The sequence below is a fragment of the Mus caroli genome, chromosome 19 (genome assembly GCF_900094665.2).
Source record: "Mus caroli chromosome 19, CAROLI_EIJ_v1.1, whole genome shotgun sequence".
In the NCBI taxonomy this organism is placed as follows: Eukaryota; Metazoa; Chordata; class Mammalia; order Rodentia; family Muridae; genus Mus; species Mus caroli.
In genome coordinates, this window is record NC_034588.1 from 33,658,172 (window position 1) to 33,680,366 (window position 22,195).

General features: G+C 42.1%; 1 protein-coding gene across 13 annotated transcripts in view; it reads right to left on the reverse strand.

Annotated features, from left to right (window-relative positions):
* The window catches only part of Cpeb3 (cytoplasmic polyadenylation element binding protein 3), a 187,271-nt gene that overhangs the window by 75,772 nt on the left and 89,304 nt on the right, over nt 1-22,195 (reverse strand). For 9 of the 13 annotated variants that reach the window (XM_029472536.1, XM_029472535.1, XM_029472539.1 and 6 more), the window contains exon 5: nt 9,725-9,748. The exons of the other annotated variants lie outside the window; for them this stretch is intronic. In XM_029472536.1, coding sequence (XP_029328396.1) covers nt 9,725-9,748 — 24 coding nt within the window. The remainder of the gene's footprint in view (nt 1-9,724; nt 9,749-22,195) is intronic. 13 annotated transcript variants of the gene reach the window in all.

Here is a 22,195-nt window from a genome sequence, read left to right on the forward strand (position 1 = left end):
AGAGAGAGAGAGAGAGAGAGAGAGAGAGAGAGAGAGAGAGAGAGATGCTAAGAAGGAGCACTTCTGTGGCTAGAGTGGTCCCACGCTCTGACAGCCATCTGTTTCCCTCTGCTCTAGTCATAAGCTCCTGAAGGACTGTTTACTTATTTACATTAGAATGTATGTGTCTGAGCGTCTCTCTGTGTTTGCCATGTGTGTGCAGGTGCCTATGGCCACCAGAAGAGGATACCCTGGAGGTGGAGTCACATTACTGGTTGTGGGTGTTGAGACAGAGCTTCAGGCCTTTGGCTCTGAATGTTTTGTTACTGTGAGGGGTGGTCTTGGAACAGGCCAGTGATGCGTTCATTGCTGCACACTCTCACCAGGGTAAGGTAGTGCAGTGGCATTCTGAGCAGTCCACTGAACCCTTGGGAGGCTATTATTCATATAGTCATTTGGTTGGCATATATCCATGCTCAAAACAAATTGTCCCAGATGGGTTGTTTGGCACATGCGGGAAACCTCAGCACTTGGGAGGTTGAGTAGGAGGCTCTCATGTCTGAGGCCACCCTGGCCTGCAGAGTGTACCTGAACCTACCCAGGATAGCAAGACCCTGCCTTAAATGTGAGCAGTAGTGACGGGGTCTGAGATGTGTGTTCGGGATGGACTATATGAGATACTGTCTCAAAAAAGGCTATTCCTAGCGAAACTGAAGTTTTAGTTTCTGGACATGTAACTAGTAACTGAAATCTTATGAAGCTGCACGGGAGCTACCCTGTAGTCCTGCCTCACTACCTAGCACCCCTCTGAAATATTTGTTTTAAGAAAAACATTCCCCAACACCAAAATGCTTTAAACAATCCATATTATAGCCTAAAAGATGTATACTCCTATGTGAAGATAGCATAAATCTGAATTAGAACCTCAGATACTTCCACAGAAAATTTATATACAATATTTCAACAGAAGAAAAAGAAAAGGCTTCTTGACTGTTCTACCTTGGCCATGTGGGTTTCCACCTGCTCCTGGTATATACTCTTAGTTATTGCTCAGAATGTGCAGTCTATAAGTCAATGAATAATAATATTTGAAAATGGCAATGACCTGAAGCTAAAAGAGCTGCAGAAGCCAGTGCCAGATGACCTGCAAAGTGCTAATACGCAAGGCAAAGCTTCAAGACTGTCCTCGCCAGAAAGCGTCTTCCCACAACAAATGAAGGGGAAACCAGAGTAATGACCATGTTGTGCTTCTAAAGACATCATACCAGCATTTGCTGAAGCCCCAGGACCGCAGCTGTCCAGGACATTTCTGGTCCAACTGTTCCACTCTCGGGTCCTTTTGGCTCAGTCTGGCAAGCGGCTCAGAAATCAGCTTAGGAATTTAACAAAAAGGGATGATGAGAAATGTTTCCTAAAACTAAATAAATAATCTCCACAGAAATTGAAATAGTTTCCAGCTTCATCTCCAGTCTTCAACGTTGGAGAGGACAGATCACCTCTCTGGGTCTTACTTTATAATGTAGTAAGAGACTCCAGACTCTCTTATTGAGCAGTTTGTTTGGCTTTGCTTCTTTGTTTTCACACAGGCCTCACTATGTAGCCCAGGGTGGCCTCAAACTCTTGACTCTCCTCCGGTCTATAAGTACCTCAGCATCAGTGTGGGGCTTGCCACCATGCCTTGCACAGAACTCTTACATAATAAAAACTAATTTTACTTTATATTAAAAAGTGGTATATCTGAGTCATCATATGCTTACTAGCAAATTCCTATTAAATAATTTTTGAGGCAATGTCTTATAGCCCTTGATGACCTGAAATGAACCATAAAGACCAGGCTGTTCTCAAACTCACAGAGATCTGCCTGCCTCTGCCTCCTGCATGCTAGGATTAAAGATGTGTGCCAACACATCCAGTTACAAGTAAACTCTCAATATCTACCCTAAATTCTGTTTTCCCACTGCCATTTCAAGTCATGGCATTACCATTCACCCCACAGCTTCTGCCAGATCACCAAGGTCACCTTCTGAGTGACTGCTGCATCCCACCCATCTGTGCAATGCTAGTCTTCTGGTTCTGCAGCGTCTTCTCTCTAGGATGCATCACTGTCAATGTCTCTACACCCTCATTGCCACCATACTAACCTACATCCCACCATTTCTTGTTATCTTGACATCTTCTAAGTAGACACACACTCTCCTTTCTCTTCCTCTCCAAGCAGCAGAGCCCTGTTTTCGAAACAAAGTTAATCACTAGGCTCTGCAATGATCTCCTTCCATACTTGGACCAAGCTCAAAATCCCTACACGAAGTAAAAGGTCAGTAAAAGCAGGCTCCCATCCTCCGTCCAAACTCCTCCTAACACTCAACGGTATCAGCCATTTCCTTGCCTCGAGTCTTCTTACAGTTTTGGTTGTGAGCCTAGTCTAACAGCTGAGCCAGCACCTCCCACCCCCTTTAAAGATTTGTTTGTTTTATGTATATGAGTACACTGTTGCTGTCTGCAGACACACCAGAAGACGGCATCGGATCCCACTACAGACAGTTGTGAGCCACCATGTGGTTGCTGGGATTTGAACTCAGGACCTCTGGAAAAATAGTCAGTGTCCTTAACCGCTGACGCCATCTCTCCAGCCTGTCTCAAGTCTTCTTAAAGACAACAGTCTTACTGAAATATAATTCACATGTCACATGCTTCATACATTTAACCAATTAGAAGTCACTTCTATTTTCCTACAACCACTCAGTTCTAGGTCATCACTATTCTTTGTGCTCAGTAGATTTTCTTCATCTGCAAATTCAGATGAGTAAATGCTGTGTGACTGACATCCTTTCTGGGCATAGAGTATTTTCAAGATCTTTTCTACAAGCTACTTCTGCCACCGTCCCTTCTTAAAAGCTGCCTTTATTTCTATTAATGGGTGCTTTACCTGACTGTATGTACGGGCATTGAATGCATGACTGGTGCCTGCAGAGGCCAGAGGAGAAGTCATTAAACTCCTCCACATTTTTATACGCTTGAAAGTTTCCATAATTAAAAAATTAAAAGCCATGCATGGTGGTATATGCTTGTAATCCTAATACTCTAGGAAAGACACTGGAGACGGGAGAATCCTAAATTCAAAGCCAGCTTAGAACAGACAGTGAGACACTATCTCAAACAAGAAGCCCCAGATATCTCCTCATCCTTTGTGCTTCACTTTAAATATCATCTGACCTCTCCATCGCTGAAATAGGTCATCTCCCATTCTGTCCTATTTAAAAACAGATGGAGAGAGGAGAGAATGGAAGAGTTAAAGTTTCCTGTGCCTCAGTCTGACCTGGAATTCACTATGTAGCCAAAGGCTGGCCTTAAACTCCTAATCCTTCTGCCTCTACCTGCCAAGTTCTATAGTTACAATCCTGTAGCACCATTGGTCTTTCTAAAACAACTACTTTACCTTCATTTCTGTGTTCTGTAGGCTCATGGGTGATGGTGCACATGTGGAAGTTGGGGACAATTCAGTGTGACTGGTTCTTTTTACATCTTTATGTGGGGCCTGGAAATTGAACCCAGGTCACCAGACTTATGCAGCAAGCGTCTTTACCCAATGGGCCGACTCACTAGTGCCTGGATTTTATCAAATGAATAAAAATTAGTCTCATTTATTTACCATCTCTGTCCTACCTAGAGAAAATTCCAAGCAAAGTGAGAGACCATGTCTAGAGTGTAAGATGGGGTTGGCATGCAGACACTTAGTGACCACAATGGACAGAAGGCCCAGAACTCCATCTTCATTCTTCCTCTGCTTCCTCTCACACCGATTTCTCACAACAGTGAAAAGCGAGTGACCTGACTCCTCTCCCTCTCTTTCTTGTTCATCTCCTTTCCCTCTTTTGTGTTCATATTTTTCCACCACTACACTTACCAATAACATTCAAGAGATTATAATCACAAACATTTCATTCTTCAACCCATGTCTGTTTCACTCTAGAACCATTTATTTGTGTCTTTCACTCACGGAGCTCAGCTGTACCATAGTCTCACCAGCAAGCAGCAAACCCCTCTCACAGCGGGCTTGCCACAGAAAGATGCCCTCAACTCAAGAACCTTAGAACTTCTTAATTAAGGCCATCCACTAGAGTGCATGCATGTTTATGGCCTAAATATGTATAACAGCAACTCGAATCATGCTTCCCATTTGCTCATTTACACTGTTCAGATAGACACGTGTGGATCACCCTTGCTGCTGTATAACTGAAGCATTCTGTTAAACCGCAAGAACACTGGTGTAGAGCTGGAGGTCCAGCTCAATGGTAGAACACATGATTATCATGCATATCAAAACGGGTTCAGTCAAACCCAACAGCATGAACACACACACACCCCACTAGCATGATTAAGCATCATGTAGACAGATGTCTCCATGAACCCACAAGAATTCATGTTCATGTGAAATCTAGTAAATGTGTAAGCAGCAAGCATGGTAGCACCTGCCTGCAAGCTCAGCTCTGGGGAGGCTAAAGGTAGAAGCATTGTCATGAGTGTGAGAAAACCTGTACACAGCACATACAGGGCTACAGGGTGACGCAGAGAGACTCTATTAAAAAGGAGACGGAGGAAGAGAAGAAAGAAGAAAGGAGGCAAAAGAAGAGAGGCATGTAAGCAAAGATCTTATATGGCACCACCTAGCAGACTAGTTTCCAATAGGGTTGAGCACACATTACACTTGTTTCTTTTCTTTTCTTTTCTTTTTTTTTTTTTTTTTTTTTTCCCGGTTTTTCGAGACAGGGTTTCTCTGTGTAGCCCTGGCTGTCCTGGAACTCACGCTGTAGACCAGGCTGGCCTCCCTCGTAAATCAGAAATCCACCTGCCTCTGCCTCCTAAGTGCTGGGCTTAAAGGAGTGTGCCACCATGCCCGACTTCACATTACACTTGTTAGAGGAAGAATATTTCTGAAGGATAATGCTACGATCCTTTGATGTAACAGACACCAATTTCCGCAGTAACAAACTAAAAATGGGCACTAATGAAAAGACTGACTCTTATTTCCCGTCTCATTCTTTCACACATAATCCTCTACCCCACCATCACCCCTAGTGCTGAGAATTAAAAGCCAGGACCTCAGACATGATAGGGCAGGGCTCTAACACTGGGCTACAGCCCCACCTAGTCCTTCCTGTCCACTATGTTTTCCTTAACCCCTCCTTTGTCAGCTCCAACATATCTGTGCCCAGAGACTCGCCTTCTGATTCAAAAGCGACAGCAAGGGCCATCTCACCACCAGGTTTTCCTCAGTCTGACTCCATGCAAACTCAGGACATGACAGTCTCATCGCTACCCTCTCTTCTTAGCTGAATCACACACTAGGTCTCTTGCTTCCAGCTCTTCGTCTAGTATCCAAAGATTCCTGAAATTCTCCCTATTCCAGATTTACTGGATTCCTCTGGCATAATTTTTGTTTTCAAAACTCAAATCATTTACATATATTCCCATTACTTCCTGTTCCTAAAGAATTCACCAACATGCACATATACCACAGAGAGTTAGTTCGAGGTACAGTAAAGCTCTATTTCTTTCTACTGTGTTTTGAGTGTTTTGTGTTTACTGTGGGTGAGGAGTGTGCAGCGGACAACTCTTGAGTCAGCCATCCACCCCTGGGAGTTCCTGAGAGCAGGCTCAGGTGTCAGGTGTGTATGACATGTACTCAGCCTGTGAGCCATCCCGCTTGCCCTCCAGTTCTAGTCTTAAGCATAAGTAGAATGACGTAGTTAAGATATATCAATCACTTGTTAGACTGTTTTTGAACAGTCTAGACGCTAACTTAATCCTTCCACATGAATGGACAGCATTGCAGAAGCCTATCAATTCATCAGAATTACATGATATGGGGCTGGGAGTAACAAGGTTAGACATGAAAGCACTTGCCCCACCCCACATAACTAAATCACTATATTTAAAGAAAGGGATTTCTGCCCCTTCTCTCTTAGAATGGAAGACTAAATTAAAAGCATGGATCAAACATTGTCACCTGCTACCTGTTTCTTCTACCCAACACCCCCATTCCCTACTTCATCTCTGACAAGCAATCTGCAGACTTAAGACAAAGGTAATCAAAATATTATAGGTGGTAATTAGCACATCATCTGGTACAAGGAAGATTAAGACATTCAAAATGATAAAAGTAAAGTCTTTCTTTCCTTACCCACTCATTCGTTCATTTAGTTATTTGAGACAGGGTCTCACCTCTGCCTCCCAACTGCTGGGATTAAAGGTACGTGCCACTAAACCTGGCTTTTACGAATTTCAAGAAAGGGTCTTGTGGTGGATCTCTGGCTAGCCTGATACTCACTATCAGTCTCAAACATGAGGCAATCCTCCTGCCTCAGCCTCCTAAGCATTAGAATTACAGGTTTATGCCACCAGGTCTAGCAAATAATTTTTAATTATTATTTATTTATTTATTTGAAGATAGGAGCTTATGGTACTGCTTAGGCTGACACAAAACTCCTAGCTCAAGTGATCCTCCTGCCTCAGCCTTCTGAGTGGCTAGGACTAAGGGCAAGTACCATTATTTCCAGCTAATGACTGAAAAAATATAATGCCAAACTCTTCTGCATAGATGAATGTTATTTCAAAACAATCCTAATCAACAGAGCATAGTGTTTCACACAAGTCAAATTTATCCTCAGATTTACTTATCTTCAACTGAAGAATCAAAGAAAACACAGGAAGAATACAAGGTAGTAGAAGCAGAGGGAAAAACTGTCTATCAGACCATTGGACAGAGCTCGGGCAGGGTTGGAGAGGTGGCTCAGCAGTTAAGACCACTTGCTATTCTTGCCCAGGACCTGGGTTCCGTTCCCAGCAGTTCACAACCATCTCTAACTCCAGTTCCAGGGGATCAGATGCTCTCTTTTGACTTCTGCAGTCACAAGGCTGACATAGGGTGTACACACACACACACACACACACACACACACACACACACAGAGGGGCGGGGGCTTGAGTTTGGTTGACACTGATGAGATAGGATAGAAGAAAGGATGAGTGGTCAGTCAGCACTCGGCAATGAGCAGTGGACAGCAAAGCGCACAACTGACCAGAGAAAGATGAGAGAAGAGAGGCTGCACCTACTAGATCATGGGAACCCTCAGTGGGGAACAGAGTGACATGGCAGCAAACATGAGAGCAACTGGGAGGAGAGGCAAGCTTAAGAAACCAGAGGCAAGTCTCGGCAAGCGACTGATTATGCGTGAGGAAAGGCAGTCCTCATGTCTACTTCCATGGAAAATTTTCTAGTCCCCACCCATCCTGCACTTTCTACCAACATGAAACAAGTATGGCGTAAAAAGGAATTAATAGTTATTTCTAGCATTTTACTTTTTGAAATTAAAAATAAGAAAGGCAGAGATAGAAATGGCACTTAGTGTAAGTCATTGCCTGGTGTGTATGTATGTATGAGGCATTGGCTTTAAGCTCCAACATCAAAATAAATAAATAGGAATGGCATTTATGGTATTTACTCCTATGGATTAAAGCAATCAACTCCCTCCAGCCTTCACCCCAAGTGCTGGGATTGCTGGAGTGCACCCCACATCTGCTTTCATTCCGTGCTGGGAGCAGAGCTCAGGGGCTTCAGGAATGCTAGGCAAGCCTTCTACCAACTAAGCCACTTCCCCACTCGGGGCCGCAGCTTTCTTATCTGCAGCTCAGGTCTGAATGTTGGAGGTCCCTGTCGTACATGTTGTAGGAGGTGCCTAAGATTAAAAACTGCTGAACGCAAAAACTGTGTTGAATGATCAATATTTCAACTGGAGAAATATTTTTACATCTAGTAATTTTCATCTTCATGTGTGGTAAGATGGAGGCCAGTTCTCAAGTTCCTAAGCAAAAGAGGATAAGGACTCACCCGGTGTGAGAGCCAGGCCAACTCACCGAAACCAGCTGGGAGTGTGCCTCTCATTCCATGGTTACGGTAAATTTATGGTTTAACTTGTTATGAAGGAAGCTCTATAAATTAGGTAGAAATTCTCAAAAGTATGCCTCTATTTCATGTGACTAATGTCACAAAATCACGGTGTAAGTTACATTGCTATTTCAATGCTGTTTTTGTAAATTTTAAAAATTCTGTGTTCTGAAAAGGTATGATCTTCATACTAGTTGGGTTAATTTACTATAACTAAATTATCTATCCCTGCCTAATATTTGTATTTTAACCTCTATTTTTTTGTTTGTGACAATGAAACAATTTAAGAAAGCTGTCATTTACTGTACAGAGAACACAACTGCATCTGTTGTAGAGTCCAGTGAGGCAACTGTCCTACTTGTCCTCTCTTTAGGACAAGTGCTGGGAGAAGAGAGACATAATCAGTGTACCCAGCTAGCAAGGTGGATAATCTACGTGATGGCAAGACAGGAGATATGGAGATCTGACTATAAGGTCTTCACCTTTATGATTAGGTACTTCTATCTACTGTCTACCACTATATTATTTTAAATGCAAGTGACCCTGTATACTGTTTTACCTGAAGAATTTTTTGACAAAAAAAAAAAAAGAGAGAATTATCCATTTGTAAATTTTCTGGTTCTATAGATATATTCTATAGATAAAAATATATATAAATAAAAGTTATTTTATACCAAAAACAAATACAAAATATAGTTCCCCAAAGAGTGATTATAAATTAATGTTCCATCATATGTATATTAAATTCAGCCAATATGCATTTATCTAATCATATTTACACTGTAAATATTTACTCTGTAAAATACTATCAATTTAATATTCTCTTTATTTGCTCTTTATAACAAGCAAAGTCAAAAATATCCTGATAAAAGGTAAACATTAGCACATATGAGACAGACAGACAGATTCTAATTTTGGCTCTAGCTTTAACTGAGGTCACACAGCAAGCCAGTCACACGTCTTCCCCAGCTTCTGCAACGAGCAGCAGACACATCTTACATTTGTGGAATGCTTTGCAGACATATGCGCCTTTTCTTAAAGCTACAGCTTCTGATATTATGAAGTTGGACATGATTGGATCTATTACCTCATAATTTTCAGAGAAGGAAATCAGATCTGAGTCACAGATTTTGACTACAACACAGGTGTTTGCCCTAAATTCTCCCTTTCCCGTCTGCTAGGTTTCCTCTGGCTGCTACTTAAACCATTCATAGACAGCTACAGATATGGAAATATTCAAAAGGATTATAGCATTACACAAATGAAAGTTATATTAATTAGTTCAGGTTTTACAGGGACTAGAGCAAATTTTGTGGTACCTCTTAAAAGAAAACCACAAGCACAAACACACAACTTCTAGGTAAAGACCTTAAAACGTAAGCTCCTCCTAACTTTAGGAGAAACTTGCCTTTGATGCAATAGAAAAAAATTCACCAGACAACTTAGTAAAATCAAAAATTGCCCCCCAAAATTAGCTTCTACCCTCTATGAAAAGAACATAGAAATACAGGGCCAAAACCCACATACACTTGGCCTTTATTTTTCCCAGGTCCATTCACAAAAATCCAAACAACAAAAACTTCCAGATACTTTCCTGTATCTTTATTATGATTAAAAAACAAATTACTGATAAACAGGAAAATAATTATAATAAAATAATAACCTTTCTAAAATAATTACATTAGGACATCAGGCCATACATTAATTACTGTCTTATACACACAGGCATTAACACACACAGACTCGTACTTACTCACAGTTTGGCAAGCAAAAGATCTCATTAAAAAAAAAAAAAATTACCTCGTCTCCGCCCATAGCTCCTGGCTGCATGTAAACACAGAAGAAAACCATGGGTATTTGTATCAAAATGCTGAATTTAGAAATTTTAAAAAGATGTTCACACAAACGTTTTCTAAGTATTCTTGACATTGTTAATCTGGAAACACCATTCAACTTCACTGCTAACACACTGGGAGCATCAAGCCAAATCCCTGTCAGAGCAAGTCACCTGGCTGTGGCCACCGGTCCAAGTGTGCTGGGTTTCCCCAGTCTTGTAAGAGAGTCTATTGGGTGTACTGGGGCCTGCTGTAAGAGACTCTAGTGGGTGTAAGAGACTCTGTTGGGTGTGCTGGGGCCTGCTGGCTGTATCAGACACAGAGAAGAGCTCAATCTTAAAATTGGCCAATCTTCATTTGACTTTCTTGTTACAGTCAGGCTTCACTCAGGAAAAGTATTATTCCAAATAACTAAACGCTGTGGCCTGCGATGGGCATTCCAATCTTCTACCTACACACACACATGCTTCACAAATGCCCTCAAAGTAGACGGAAATTATGTCATTAGTTTTTTGTTTAAAGAATCAATTTCTGTGAATTTTTCATGTGTGTATGCATGGTCACATGTATGTGGGTGCACATGTGTGTGTGTGCACAGAGGGAGTCCTGAAGCTGTCATCATGTGTCTTCCTTTACTGTTCACCAGGTCTCTTGTTGAACCAAGCGCTTGCTGAGCCTGACTAGTCTATAGCAGCTTAGCCTGAGGATCCTGACTCTACCCACTGCTGTGCTGAGATCACAAGCATGCATGCTGACTTCTACATAAGTTCTGGAGATCTAAGACTCAAGTCCTCTCATATTTGGCTTGGCAAGTGTTTGAACCCAATGAGCCATATCCCAGCCTACTTTCTGTAAATTTCCTAGCGAATTTTCTCTTACTCTCTGTATTTGCAATTATATATCATATCATATCATGTCATATCATATATCATGTCATATCATATCATGTCATATCATATATCACATCATATAGGGAGAAAACACTACGTTTTATATTTGTAAAATGAAAAGTAGCAAAGATCAAGGCTCTGGTTCTACAAAGGTGGTTTGCAATAACAGAATCTGAAGGTTGGCATCTTCACAACTTAGGCTTCATGTTTAGCAGCTAGACTGTGGCCTCTATCTACAGTGATTTTTCAGAATGCAAAGATTTTAAAATTTGAAACCTCCAGTTATATAAAAACAAATGAGAACTGAAACGGAATTGGATCTATTTTTGAAGCATAAAATACCACAAAATTCATTTGTACTGAAAAGGTTCATAATCTGGAGTCTTATCTGTAGATAGTGAGAAGGGAACCCCACATTCCTTGAAGACTCCAGACTTCCCAACAACATTGAAACCACTCACCACCTCAGCCCAGCTCACTATGACCCCACCTTTGCCCCCTCTCCTTTCCTCCACTCAGAGATGAGAAAGGTTACCTCGTTCATGTCTTACCTCCTCCTTCCCTCATACTTCCCCAACTTACCATAACCCACAATGAGCAAATCTCATCTGAATTTACACAGTGATCATTTCATGGAGGAGAGGACATACCCTTCTCATTAGCTGGAACCTGGTCAAGTGTCATAAGTCATAGTTGGCTTCCTAGCAGGACCCCACAAGAGCTTGTTACACGCACAATAAGATAGACAACTCAGTACCGATGGTTAACTAACACTTTGAATGAGGCAGAGTAAATCTGACACTATCCTTGCCCCTTCCTTACTTCTCTCTCATTCCCAGGGATTGCCTGGAAACCACTGAAAAAATCTCTACTGAGAGAAAATAAAAGTATTCTGTGTTTCAAATTTATTCAGTGTTCTCCCCAACAAAACCCCTACCACCATTATCTCTGATTTGGGGACAGATCATGAAAAAAAAAAAATCTGGTTAGAATTCAAAAGTACGAGTGACCACTGGTTCTTAGCAGCTCACCTAAAGAATAAATGAGAATGCTGTCCACTGGAGTCTATAACAGATGAACACCAATATTTTATCTGTGATACCTATGGTGTTATCAGTATAGAAACTAAAAATGAGTGCTCATTGTGTGCTTCATACTTATTAATATGATCTAGTGTAACATCCAAGCATATGGCTTTTCTTTGTTGTGGTGGTTTTTACTTTTGCTTTTGTTGAGACAGGATCCCAGTGTACAGCCCCAGCTGGCCTGGACCTCACAGAGGCACCATAGCATCTGGCCCACTATGCCCAGCCCTGTGTGTGTGTGTGTGTGTGTGTGTGTGTGAGACTCAATTACATGGCTTTCCAACATGAAAGCTGTAGATGACACTGTTATGATACAACACATTGGGTGGAGGGAGAGCTCAGTTGTCCAAGTGCTCGCTGTGAAAGCACGAAGCCCTGTTTGAATTCACAACACCCACATAAAAAGCTGAATATGACCACATATGCCTATAATCAAAGCACAAGGAAAGTCAACTAGCCTAGCCAAATTAGTGTCCTATATATAGGTTTAGCAAGAGACCCTGTCACAAAAACTAAAGAGTCTGAGAGAGGAACAGACCTGATGCCACCTCTGCCTGCCATGCACATACATGTACCTTCATGAGCACTTGCACATGCACACGTGCAAGACTGGATACCACATTGGTTCTGAGCAAACACAGCCTCTTCTAGCAGAATATACAGTCAAGGGGAAAACAGTACAGTTTGATCGTCTGTAGAACACAGGCCAATCTGACAACAATTTAAACTTGATAAACTTGTTTACATGAGGACTATTTGTGAACAGCTTAGTTAAGAGTCAAATTCTTCCATTAGAGAAAGGTAATGAATTCTGAAGAACGTGGAAATAAGAAATAGTGCTTTCCTTTAGAAATATATACAACATTAAGGAAGAATGCTGGATATAAAAACTTCAAGTGAGAGACAGGAGAAATGATGTGATTATATTATAGTCTTTAAAAAAAACCCAGAAAAACAAAAACTTCATATCAGCCAGCACAAAATGAACATCAACAACAAGAAATAGGGAGATCCTGTCTGTAGATATGTCTAATATACCCCTCCTTCTTCCACTTACTATTAGAACCAATGAAGACTGTACCACAAAAAAGTCAGCTGTGGTTCATTCAGCCTCACTGAACCTCACTGTGTTTGTTTAATCACAGCCTCAGAAGGCAGGGTAGACAGATAGATCACTCTATGTTCAAGGCCAGTCCTATCTATACAGTGAGTTTCAGGACAGCGAGGGCTACAAGTGAGACCTTGTCTCAAAACCAAAACGAAACAGAGGAGTGTGGCTGTAATCACATGTTCAGGCTGTCGTGGTTTAGACACCAGACTGCAGGGCAGTGAGGGTTGCCTCCGCCTCTGAAGTGCTGGGATTACAGGTGTGCACAGCCATGCCCAATTTAACCCTTCTTCATGCACCACCTGTGAACACATTAATACAGTGAGATGCAACTTCTTCTATTTACTCCAAGAACCTATTCTTTTAAAGCAGTGCTGGGTGCTAGAATAGCCATGAGACCTGGTGTATGCCAAGCAAACACTGGACTATACCGCCGTCATTGATTTTTTTCCTTAAGGTTTTGTGTGAGTGCATATTTGTGTGCTGCATGTGCTTCTGTTGGGTCCAGAAGACAACCTTGGGTGCCAGTGCGTAAGCATTGCCCACTTGGCCTAGAACTAGACAACTGGCTGTCCAGACACACATAGGTATCCACCTGTCTCAGCTTCCCACAGCCAGTATATAGACTCACACCACCATAGCCACATTATTTACGTGGGGCCTGAGGAGCAAACATAGGTCAGGCCTTGCAGGACAAGCACTTTACCACCAACAAGCTAGCCCTAAATGTTTTTAATTTTTTATTCTCGGTTATATACACAGAAATGGGCTTCACTGTGACATTTCCAACATGTGGACCCCATGCTGCCTTGTTCTTGTTTGCCCCACACTGTCTTCCTCCGCCTCTCCCTCTTGTTGGTCTCCTTCCTACTCCCAAACAGTGTCACCTTCTACTTTTATGACACGTGTGGTTTATTCTCTCTGGTTCCCCCCTCCTCCTCCACCTTCTTTGGTGGCGATGGCCTTGGTGGCAGTGGTGTGTGCACTCACGCATGTGCTTGGGTTGATTCTGCATGAGAGGAAATGATCTTCTAGCATGGGCTTATTTTATTTAACATAATTATTCATTCATTTCCCACGTGTCATAATTCCACTTGTCTTCATAACTGAAATTTCATTATATATATATGTGTGTACCACATTTTAAAAATACAGGCTCTTACTGTGTATCCCTGACTGTCCTGCAACATTCTATTTAGAAACTCAAGAGCTCCGCCTGCCTCTGCAGTGCTGGGGTTACAGGCATGTGTTATAACATCTGTGTTCCACATTTTCTCATCTACTGATGGACACTTAGAGTGGCAGCAATAAATATGCATGTGTCTCTACCTCTGTGGAATCCTGACTTTGAGTGTATACCCAGGAGTGTTGCTGCTAGGTAACTGCTAGATTTGGGGTTTTTAGGAGTCTCCATACAGAGTGGCATAGTGGCTACACAAATTTACACTCCTGTCAGCCATGTACCAGGGTTTCTCGAACCTCTGTATCTCTCCTTTGAGACAGGGTTTCTCACTCTGTAGCCCATGCTGACCTCAAACTCCTTCCTCTGCCCCTCCCAAGTGGCAGGGTCACAAGTGTGAGTCACCACACCAGGCTGTTTCCATTTGTTTTCTTGCTGTTAGCCACACTGCTGGGGGTGAGATAAAACCAAGGCAGTTGTAGTTGGCATTTGTTTTATGGCTAAGTTTGTTGAACACTTTTCTGGGTAGTTATTGGCCATCTGCAGTTCTTCCTTTGGGGTGAGGCATGCCCATTCAATTTGTTACTTCCATTCAATGTTTAGATGAGGGTTTTTTTTTTTTTTCAATTTTGACCACATTCTGGATATTAATCCCCTGCTGGGTGTACAAACAGGCTTTTCCCTGTTCTATAGGCCGTCTCCTCACTCTGTCAGTGGTTTCTTTGGCTTTGTAAAGAACTTGAACTCTTGGGATTCTTCCCTAGGCTGTGGGAGCCCTCTGCAGAAAGTTGGCACCACACACTCCTATGTTTTCCTAAACAGTTTTGGAGTGGCCTTAAGGTCTTTCATCCATGTTGAACATACATGTTTTTGTTTCAGTTTGATTTGGCTTTGTTTTTTTTTTTTGTTTTGTTTTTTTGGGTTTTTTTTGGTTTTATTGTAGACTGAAGATAAGAGTCTTGTGACATTCTTTCATATGTGGACACCCTGTTTCCTCAGCACCGTGTTTTAAAGATGCTTTTTTTCCTATGTATATTCTTTTTTTTAATTTCTTTATTTTATTTTATGTGCATTGGTGTTTGCCTGCATATATATCTGTGTGAGGATGTTGAATCCCCTGGAACTGTTGTTATAGGCAGTCGTGAGCCACCATGTCGGTGTTGAGAACTGAACCCAGGTCCTCTGGAAGAACAGCCAGTGTTCTTTAACCACCGAGCCATCTCTCCAGCCCCTCCTATGTATATTCTTGATTTTGTCAAAGATGAGATGGCTCTATCCATCTGTGGTTTGTTTGGTTTGAGACTAGGTCTCATGGAGATCAAGCCCCAGCTCATGTTAAACTCCCAATCCTCCTGCCTCCACCTACAGAGTGCTGGGATGACAGGTGAACACCATTACGTCTGGCTTCCTATTTGTTCCTGTATTTAAGCCAGCAGTAGTTTAGGCTAAAACACATGGCAGACCTTATGTGGTAGTAGTAGTCCAGGCTTTTTGCCTGTATCCTTTTGCCATAATCTCCAGGGTTCTGAGATTACAAATATGCACCATGCTTGGCCCGAGTCTCCTATTCTATTCTATTGGTCTACCTACAAATTGTTTTTGTGCCTGTACCATGCGGTTTTTTGTTTTTCTTTTCTTAGTCTAGCTCTGTAATATTTGAGATGGAATACTGTGGTACCTACAGCACTGCTCTTTCTATTCATGATTAACTTTTGTGCTCAGAGGAATTTTAGGATTTTTTTTTCCTCTTTCTGGGAAGAATGCCATTGGAATTCCAATGACAACATCACTGAGTCTGTAGATACTTTTTGGTAATAACAGTCATTTTCACAATATTAAGGCTGCCAGTCCATGAGCAAAAGGATAATGTAGAAACCCTTCCGTGCTTTTTACATTGCTATTACGGGCAATGGGGCCAGGCGCACAGGTGGGAGCGAGAGAACAATATGTGGAGTTGTGCTCTCTGTGCATGCCCATGGGCCCGGGGCTGGGCTGAGGCCACCAGACTTGTACAGCAAGAACCTTCCCATAGAGTGACTGCACCAGCTGGCTCCTTCCCTGTATTAAAGCTTTCATGTTAGAGTCTTTCAGTTCTTTGGTTAGGGCTATTGTAGTATTTTAGGTTTGTTTTGGTTTTTCAGACTGTCTCACTGTGTAGCCCTGGAACTTGCTATGTAAACTAGAATGGTCTGCAACTGAGCTCCTCCTATGACGTCTCCTGCCCCAGTGCTGGGATTAAAGGTGTGTTCTACCACACCGCGCCCTACATGTTGACTTCTTCCTACCTTTCTTACCGTGTTTACCAGCTCTGAGTTTCCTGAGGAGTTTTTAGGATCTTTGAACACTATCATCATTATTATTATCATTATTATCATCATCATTATTTTGAGAGAGGGTTCTCTGTGTGTCCCTGGCTTTCCTGAAACTTGCTCTGTAGACCAGACTGACCTGGAACTCAAGAAATTCACCTACCCTTGTCTCCTAAATGCTGAAAGCTTAAAGGTATTCACCACTGGACCTGGTTCCTGAACTTTAATTCCTACCAACATTCTTTTAAACATCACTTGTTTTACATGTATGATGAGTGTTTTGCTTCCATGTTTGAATGTATACTACGGTAGTATTTGGATTTCATGTATTAATTCATTGTAAGAGCCTATAAACTAATAAATATATCTGCCATGCTGTTTGGCATACATATCAAAGTTACAATATGGCAAAATGCTACTTGACTACTTTCCTTCTATCCTGTCTCAAACACACAAAAAGCAACCCCCGTCACGTGCTAGGTATGAGAAAACAGGCCTGAGGCCCCAGCATCTGGAAGGCTCTCGAAGGAGGAGGAAGGATTCTAGGTCATCCTCCGCTAGCTACTCAGCAATGCCCAGGACAGCCCAGGGTATCTCATAAACAAACAAGCCTTGCAAACAATGGTTTTTTTTTTTTTTTTGGTTTTTCGAGACAGGGTTTCTCTGTATAGCCCTGGCTGTCCTGGAACTCACTTTGTAGACCAGGCTGGTGGCCTCGAACTCAGAAATCCGCCTGCCTCTGCCTCCCGAGTGCTGGGATTAAAGGCGTGCGCCACCAGGCCTGGTGCAAACAATGTTTTTAAACAGGGCCTCATGTAGCTATAACTAGACTCAAACTCCCTATCCAGTAGAGGAACCTACAACTTCTAATCCTCCTGTTCTACCTCCATGAAGTCTGGGAATACGGGGACACAAACCCAGGACATCCTGTACGCTAGGCACCCACTCCACCAACTCATCTGTATCTTGAGACCAGCAATCATTGTGTGTTTAATTGGCAACTGAATTTTTAAAGGATTTGTTATTTTTTTTAGTTGTGTGCATGTATATATGCACACATGTTTGGGTGCCCTCAAATGCTGAAGGCCTCAGATACTCCTGTAGCTAGAGTTAGAAGCACTTGTGAGCTATCTACATGGTGAGTTTTGGGAATAAAACTTGGGCCACATGGGGGTTGGAGAGATGGCTCAGCGAGTAAGAGCACTGACTGCTCTTCCTAAGGTCAAATCCCAGCAACCACATGGTGACTTACAACCATCTGTAATGAGATATGACACCCTCTACTGGTGTGTCGGAAGACAGCTACAGTGTACTTACATATAATAATAAATAAATCTCTGGGCCGGAGTTGAGTGGGACCTGAACAAGCAGAGGCCCTGAGTTCAATTTCCAGCAACCACATGATAGCTTACAACCATCTGTACAGCTACAGTGTACTCATATACACAATATAAATAAGTACATCTTAAAAAAATAACTAAAAAAAAACCTTTGGCCCCTTGAAAGCAAGAACGATATGTGTTCTAAACTGAGCCTTCCCTCTCCAGCTTCTACCAGTTTGTTTTTTGAGACAAGGTCTCACTGTATTGCTCTGATTGTCCTGGAACTCATTATGTAGAGCAGGCTGGCCTCAAACTCATATTGCCCAGCCTCGGCCTCCAGATAGCTGGGATAAACCACACTACACCTGGTTCAAACATTTGCTAAAATCACCATTTTAGTAGGCAATATATTAAGTTATAATCAGTGGACTGGGATTGTAGCTGGTGGTTGTGCACTTACCTAGCATGCATGAGGGTCTGTGTTCAACCTTTGCTCACTTACACATGCCTACACACACACACACACACACTCTAACGTTGTCGTTTAGCTTCTACCGGAAGTTAGTCATAAAAAAATTCCACATAAAAGCTTAAGGTTAAGACCAAAAAGTTCCCATTCCCTTCATCAGATTGTAAACACCCAAAGAACAGGAGGGTGAGGGTTGTCCCCAAGTGTTCTACCTGTTTCTTCATTGTAATAGTAGCCGAAAAGATACTTCTCGTCCAATGATTCTCAAACCAAGGCAGCAATAGCAGAGACGGTAGAGTTCTCCATAGACACAATGAGCACATCAGGTAGAAACAGCACATCTTTAGCTACTACACTCACACTTTATTATAAATTACTTTAGTCCTCTAAACTCCTTCTCCATTTCTCTGATTCTAACCCATCTTTCTTAGGAAGACCTTTTTCTCTCTTTATAAACTTCAAAATTAACAATAATGATTAGTGAGCACGGTAGTAGTATTACTGAGGTACTTTATAAAGGAGGATTGAGTAAATAGTTTTCATGTTCAAGTGTGCTGAAGAAAACAGAGGATAGTCTGTTGATGATTTATGCCCCGGGAACTGTATCCAACTGATCCAGCATTGAACTGGCCTGAGAATTTGCATACTACAGAGAAAGGAACTCAATATTTAGCAGTCGGCCCACGGTGGTAGCACATACTTTTGGCCCATCCCGAGGCTGAGGCAGGAGAATCAAGAGTTGCAAGAGTTGCAGACCAGGGTGTGTTATGGTGCCAAGACCTTGCTAAAAGAAACAACAACAAAAAGCTGGAGCATCTCACCAAGCAATCTTCTCCAGACCACTATGTCAAAAACCTCGTGCCATCTCTTCGAACGTTATATAAATCTTCAGTTTCTGATTACTTGAGCCAACCAATACTTGCTAATTCTACAGTTATGAACCTCCAAACAGAGTGGTGAGTTACAGAGAGTAGTCAAACACATGGCTGCTGATGTGTTCAGGAGTCAGCAGCGTCAGTGCTGGACCCTCTCTCTGGTCCGTGTTCCATGTCTCTTGCCTCCTGCAAGGCTTCTCTCACAGGAACAAGGGTTCCTTCATAGAAGGAGGTTACCAAAAATAACTTATTTGGGAGTTTGGGAACAGCTCCAGCCACAAGCAGCAGCTCCTCATTTGCCCCACACCTGGCCTGACTCCTAGCCTGAAGAAAAGCTACTTTCCACTTGGCTGAAACATGCGCAGTGAGGAGAAACACCAGAATTAAAACTACATCCCACAAGGTACTTGTGTGTAGGTCATAGGACAATCTGAGGAAGCGGTCCACTTTCCACATGCAGATCCAGGGACTGAACTCAGGTTGCTAGGCTTGGCAGTAAGTGATTTTACCTGCGGAGCCAGCTCACTGGCCCTGGTATTTCATTATTTTTTTGGCTGAGTAGCAGTCTACTGTGTATTCATATCTCACCCATCCTTTCATAGATACCTGGTTACTGTGGATAGTGCCTTGATGGTCATGGGCATGCAGGTATAATTTCCTTTGGATCTATACCTTTGACTGCAGGGTCATGTGACAGTTCTATTTTTAATTTTTAAAAAAGAACACCCATACTAGAGCTGTACTATTAATAGCTGTGCTAGTCAATGTTGACCACTGGCAGGATTGGGGATGTGTGCCTATGTGTATGAGGGGGGGTTGGTTTTCTCCACATTCTGCCAATCATTCACTGTCATTTTGATAAGAGTCATTCCAACAGAAATGAAGTACCACCCCATTATGGTTTGGATTTACAATTCCTGAGTGTTAAGCAATAATGAGTTTTGGGCTTTGTCTTGTTTTTAATTCCTATTGGCTATTATGTGAATGTCTTCTTTTGAGAAATGTTGAATAAGAACTTTCATACATCTTAACCAATTTCTGCATATGTGTTCATGTGTGCACACATATGCAACTGTGTGTGCATGTGTGTAGAAATCAGAGGTTGACTTCAGGTGTCTTCTTCAGTTGTTCCCCACCATATTTTTAAAGGCAGGGTCTCTCACTGAACCTGGAGCTCACCAGTTAGGCTAGAGTGGCTAGCCAGCAAACTGCAGAAATCCTCCAGTTCCTGTCCAACAGGCACATGTTGCTGTGGTAAGTTTGTATGTGGGTTTTGGGGATTGAACTCAGGTCCTCGTGCTTGGATGGAGGCATTGAACTAACTGCGGCATCTCTCCAGTCCTGATTTGGTTTTTATGTGTGTTCCCACTCACGTGTGTGGGTGCACATGCATGTGTGTACACATGTATTTGAAGGACAGAGGACAACCTTAGATAATGTTCCTACTCAGGTACCATCCGCACTGTTCTGGAGACAGGATCTCTCACTGGCCTGTGGCTCACCAATTAGACAAGTCTAGCTAGCCAGGAAGCTCCAAATATCCATCTTCCCTGGCTCTGGGATTACAGTGCATGCCATCATGTGGGGCTTTTGTGTAGATGGTGGAAAGTAAGCTCAGGTCCTCAGGCCTGTGTGGCACGAGCTTTACCAACTGAGCCATCTTCCCAGCTCCTAGTATCTCTGAGTCCGGTCCCTCAGCCCCTGTCTCTGTTCCTCCTCCTCCTGGCACAGGGTGACCTTGAAATTGCTCTGTAATCCAGGCTGGCTTGAATTCATGATCCACCTTCCAAAGTCTCTTGAGTCTCTGGGATTACAGGCCTCTGCCATCAGCCCCAGCAATAATCAGATTTTTGAACATTTTCATCACAAAGAAATGGCAAACATGTGACGTGATGAATATGCTAAATATCCTGAATTTTTGCATACTGTATACCAGTATCAAAGCATCACAAAACATCACATGTCTATTACACATATTACACCCATGAAAAAAAAGTAAGCATTTTTCTTTTCTAGTCATAAGAGTAAGGAAAAAAAGGTTGAATGTCTTTGTATAATGTATACAGGTGCACATACACACTTTCTCTTCTGCAGCATGGGATCAAACCAGAGCTTTGCTGCTGACAGACTACTGCTGTATCACTGTGCACCAGCTAAGGTCTTGAAATACATTTTGTGTTGTTCTTCACTGAATTATAATTGGCATCATGAGAGGTCTTTGAAATGTTTACAGATTAAGCTCTGAATTTTTAATTAATTACATGTGTGGTGAATGCTGCAAACAGGAAATCCAGGATACACTGTTTACATAAGTAGAGAAAGCTATGAGGAAGTCCATAAGGAACAGTAAGAAACTAGCTGGTTCCTACATCATTACTATGAGAAAGAAAATCAACTCCTGTTACCAAGGGATTCCATATACAAGAGGAATCTCTTCTAAAACCCATTAAAAATCACAAGACAATTTCAAACTTAACTTATTTATAGTGTTCAAGCTATGTAGACCAGGCTGGACATTCTATTTTTCAGGAGAGGGAGAGGGAGAGGGAGAGGGAGAGGGAGAGGGAGAGGGAGAGGGAGAGGGAGAGGGAGAGGGAGAGAGATTACAGTAATAAAAGAAAAGGAATTTTTACACAGGTACTAAATTATATGCTTGTGCTAAAACTGTGTGTGTGTGTGTGTGTGTGTGTGTGTGTGTGTGTGTGTGTGTGAAGTATTTAAAGCAAAAAGAAGCACCTTCAAGCTGGAGGCAGAAAACTTTGATCCTGGTTCCAACTTGTCACCTTGGTTAAGTCCTGCACAGCTTCTTGAGTGCCCCAGTTTTCCCATCTGTAAAGACCCAGCCGCACACAGGGACACAGGGACCACTCTGTTACACTCTGTTAGGACAAGCCCACGCCCATGCTCCTCTTAACACTTGTGCCTGAGCCCATGTTAAATTATCTTTATTAGTCCACATCTTAGTAGCATAAAAAAGAAAATCTCTCAGGCCCCTTACAGTATTGTTTTAGAGCATCTATCCAAATCTATTTCAAATGTATTTTAAACATCATATATTTCTCTAATTACTATTTAATTATCCATTACTTATAATGTGTTCACATTATACTTGTATTTTAATTCATAAGTCTGCTCAGATTTATAAAGAACAGCAAAGGATATCTTGTCTACAAAATTTTCAAAATCTCAAAGATTTAC